The 4,901-nt window shown below is 33.0% G+C and overlaps 1 protein-coding gene across 1 annotated transcript; it reads left to right on the forward strand.

The window, feature by feature from the left end:
• Window positions 1–2,524: 2,524 nt before the first annotated feature.
• Window positions 2,525–3,964, forward strand: LOC110654971 (probable membrane-associated kinase regulator 4). The gene has a single exon (XM_021811115.2). It carries the CDS (start codon window positions 2,659–2,661, stop codon window positions 3,748–3,750), a length of 1,092 nt encoding a protein of 363 aa, XP_021666807.2. The 5' UTR covers window positions 2,525–2,658; the 3' UTR covers window positions 3,751–3,964.
• The last annotated feature ends 937 nt before the right edge of the window (window positions 3,965–4,901 follow it).

Here is a 4,901-nt window from a genome sequence, read left to right on the forward strand (position 1 = left end):
AAATGTAAAGAGCAAGGGTTGAGAAAATGAACACTGAAATTTTTATAGTGGTTCGGCTCAACTAGCCTACATCCACTCTCTCAAAGATTCCACTTTGAGTCTTCACTTCACTATTCTTCTCTTTTAAAGGCAAGAGACAAAAACTCTTTACAAATCTTCTCACCAAAGCTTTTACAAGTAGCTTCACACTTCTACCAAGTGTTATCCCAAACACTTTTCACAACCAAGCTTCAATAGGTGCTTGAATGACCTCTTATAAATGATAATAATGTGTTTAAAACTCACTCTCACTCAATACAACAGAATTTATAAAGAAGAGTTGAGTAAATAAGCCAATGATGAGCAATAAAAACACTTTGAGCACTTTGAATGAAAGCTTTTATGATTTTGAACAGTGGAGAGACTTTTATTAAGTGCAAAATGGCCAAAGGTAGGTGTATTTATAGCTTTGGAACGTTTTTGACCATTTGAGAACTCATTTGAACGTTACAGTTACGAATTTCAAGAAAATAGCTGTTATTTTATCGTTTTCTGCAATGTTGTGCAGAGTTGAGACAGTTAGCATACTGGAGAAAATAGCAAATCAGTTAGCATACTAAATAAGTAGCAAACCAGTTAGCATACCAGGAAAACTTTTCTGCATAACTTTCAAAACTATAAAACTTTACACCAAATCATAGTCAAATACTTTTAGACCAATACAGATATTTAAAAGAAAATCTTTTGAGGGATTGAAAATAAGCATCATTGACTTTTACTCCTCAATTCTTTTCACAAATAATCCTAAAAATAAAACTTAACTTCTATACTATATGTACCTTCAATTCTGATTTTCAATGCAGCCTTAGAAGGTAACATTTTCTTCTTTTATCTCCTTTGATTCGTCCTGTGTTATCCTTATAATGTCATCCTTTCTTCAGAAGCACGAATCCATCATGAAATCCTTGTGTCTTTTCCTTTTATTCTTTTGAGAAGCACAACACTTAAAACAATGTTAGTTTGATTCTAGTTGAGTTTTGGTATCATCAAAATCTATGCTCCTTTGAGCTTGTGGGGTCAACAAAAATTAAAAAAAGTAAATTATCAAATCAAATATCATGCTAAGAAAAACATTTGCCCATTGGCCCATCCTCTTGAAATTGAACTACTTACATAGTTTATGTGAGAAGAAAGTTGACTAATTATGTGTTGCACAGATGTTTGTGGTTAAGTTGATGTAGAACGACAGACCCATTGAGAAGTCCAAAGTAGATAGACAAGGTGCATAAGTCGTAATGTGAGATTGGAACCCCATCAGCACCTTGTTGATCTGTAACTGTAAGCATATTATATATCCTTGTCTTCAACACCTGAATAGAATTACGTTTGGTATGTTACACTGCATTGAAACTTTCAAGAAAAACAAGAGCTAAGCTTAGGCACTGTCAACATCTTCTCTTTGTAGTGTATTGAGATTCTCCCATTCAGAACAAGAATCCCTTTTAAATTCAAGGTATTAACACAGCCCCAGAGGATGAATATGTATAAATGACTTGAAAAACATGCATGCATATACATCTAACACCCCCTGCTCCACTCCAGCTATAAACCATATCTATTTTAACTACTCTACGTCCTTGCATTATTGAACTTTGACAAGACTGTTCAAGCTTCCTATGGGCCAGCTCACCACCTCACTGCATGTCCATAGTTTGTCACCTCCCACCAAAATACTCTTTTTAGTTCCTGGAAGTTTTGATAGGCCTGGTTACACAGTGACAAATCTCTCATTTGCTTTTTCCAATCTCATTATGCTCAATAATTTTATCATAGTGCAAGTTTGACGTTTAATTAGCAACTTTTCATCCTCTTTGTGTTCTGGAGCTTAAGAGCTTGTGCACCCAAATATCTCCCTCAACAGCAAACGAAGCCTTAGTGAATAAAAATACATAAACTTGACCACTTTGCATAAAAAATAGGTAGAAAACCAAACCTATTATGCCCGGTTCATGATGAATTGGGTTTAGGTAAAAATTTTCTTTAAATGTAAACCAGGAGCCTATCTAAAATTTTTGTGTGCATGTATTATGAGACTAAACTTTTAGTAGAATTTGCTTACATGGATTACAGTTATTATATATATGAATTCCTTATATTTGTGTTTTGCATGCCTGATGAATTAGGCAAGAATTTTCCTTAAATGTAAACCAGAAGCTTATTTAAAACTTTTGTCTGCATGTGTTATGAGACTAAACATTTGGTAGAATTCGCTTACACTGGAACTCAGAATTTGAAATGTTATACCTACACAGAGTAGGTAAATTTGAATGCTAAGATAAAAAATAAGAGAGAGGAAGCGGCTACGTGCTACAAGCCGTGTAACTTTTTGATTGCGAAGCAGGGGTATGAAATGAATGCATGAGTGTCAGTAATTGACTGCTTGGCTAAGGGAAAATCCATTAACTTTCATGACATTTTATTATTTGGAACCATTCAAGATACTCAAAATTTAGGAAAAGTTTTTTGCTTTTTCAATTTGTGACAAATTATTTAAATGAAATTATTTCTAGCTTGGTACCATCTTCACTTTAAAGGATGCTCTGCTCTTCGTCTTCATCCACGCCAAGCTCAACCCTCCATACACAGAGAGACAAAGAGTGAGAGATAGAGTACAGGTTAATGGCCGTAGACCAATCTTATTCCTGTGGCCATGCAGATGATGACTACATTGACATGGAAGTGATAAGTTCCTCTCATAATTTCTTTCACTACTCCATTAGCTCCCCACCTCAGAGCAGAGAGTTTGAGTTTCAGATGTCCTCAATTTCTAATGATAGAGAAACTACCACTTCTCCTGCTGATAAGCTCTTTTACAAGGGAAAACTTCTCCCTCTCCACCTTCCTCCTCGCCCGCAAATGGTTGAAAAGCTCCTTCAAGACTCCACAACCAATACTTTTGAACCTTTTGAAGAAAACTATTCTATTCCTTTCATTAATCCGAGCTTCTCTACCACCACCACCTCTCTGGAATCTTGCAATATCTCACCTTCAGAATCTCGCAGGGTTATTAGCGAACTAAACCCAGATGAGTATTTCTTTGAATTGTCAACTGAACTTAACAGCTTCATTGGATACCACCCAATAAAGAAGTCTTGGACCAAGAAGTTGAAGCAATCCGTACTGGGTCAAAAACTCAAGGCTTCGAGTGCCTATCTCAAGTCTTTGTTCAGTAAATCTGGCCGCACAGATAAGTCCTGCACTAAACCAGCACGCAATGTAGAACCAGAATCTGCCCCTGATGGTAAACATTGTCCAGGAAAGTACAAGGAGGTAGCCAAGAAAAACTCATTTAGTGAAATTGATAGTGAGAAATGCAAGATTTCAAATACTCTCATGAAAATCATTGACAAAGAAACGTTTAGAGATGGTTTTCATAGCCAAAGGAGGTCCTTCTCAGGGGCTATTCAACGGCATTCTGAAAACAATTCGTTATCATTTTCTTCTGGTTCTTCTTCATCTTCTTCATCCTCATCTTTTCCATTTAGTTCATCAAATGGGTTTTGTGATTTACAATTGCTCAAGAGAAGTAGCAGTGCGAATTCAGAGATAGAGAGTTCAATCGAAGGAGCTATTGCCTACTGTAAAAAATCTCATCAGCAGCTATTTGTTTCTAGGAAGACTGCAACTGAAGTTGGGGTTTGTTCATTATCAGCTGCTTCAAGAATTGCAGCTTCTGGGGATCAAGAAAGGCCTAAACTCTGCACCATATAAAGGTAAGTGAATGTTATTGATCGATCGAGATGGGATATGATTGATTTCATTCTCATTTCTGATCAAACATTTTAAACGCAGTGTGATTTTCTTGAAGATGTAGTGGTTTCATTGTATATCATCTCGAAGATTTTCTTTTGGAGTGTCCTTGTACTTTGCACAAATCATCAAGTTGTTCTAGTAAGATAAATCCAAAATCTATTTCTTGGCTGGAGATTTTTTTTATTTCTTTTTATTTAGTTCAACTCAAAGCAGGGAGAGGGGGAAGGATTCCAATTTTATATAAGACAGAAAGCCTATCATTGGGTACTCCGCGATAAAATGTATAGTTTAATAATCAAGCTCTTGCGATAGTTTTTTTTTTTTTTTATATTTATATTAAAGTTTCGTTTATTTAAAAAAATAATTTATATATAAAAAATATTTTTTTATGTAAATTATTTTCTGTAAAAATATTTTTTATAAAAATATTTTTTTTAGTTGATTGTAATAGTAAATTAATAATATGTGTTTATATGAAATATATATAAGTGGTTTTACATTTTAATAAGATTGTCCATATTTGAAAAATAATTCCTATCTTGAAGTCAGCAAATTATTTTCCTTAAAATGGCTTAATTTCCTCTTTAATTAGGAAAAATACTTTATATTAATCTATTTTCTTAGTATCTCAAACGCTAAAAATATAAAAAATATTTTTCAGAAAAATATTTTATGTAAAATAAGAAGATGCTAAGTTTATTTAAGATACTTTAAGAAATATTGTAAAAGAAAGAATAAATATAAATTAAAAATAAATATAAAAAATAAATAATAAGATCCAATTAAAATGTATATAAATAAATTTTTAGAGGATGAAGATAAAAAAAATTTGGATTTGAGAATAAAACATTGTTTATTTCATCCAAATTAAATTAAAGCAACATATCAAAATTGGAGAGACCTATTTCATTGACAGAGTATTTGGGACTAGATATCACAATATCTACCACACAATAATAAGTAACTCATTGTCATGGAGTATTATTATTATTATTATTATTATTATTATTATTATTATTATTATTATTATATTAGTGAGAAGGTCATTTAAGATTGCATAACTTGCTGGGATTGATTAGACTAGTCACATAGGATGGTAACATGCTTTG

The sequence above is a fragment of the Hevea brasiliensis genome, chromosome 3 (genome assembly GCF_030052815.1).
Source record: "Hevea brasiliensis isolate MT/VB/25A 57/8 chromosome 3, ASM3005281v1, whole genome shotgun sequence".
NCBI lineage: Eukaryota > Viridiplantae > Streptophyta > Magnoliopsida > Malpighiales > Euphorbiaceae > Hevea > Hevea brasiliensis.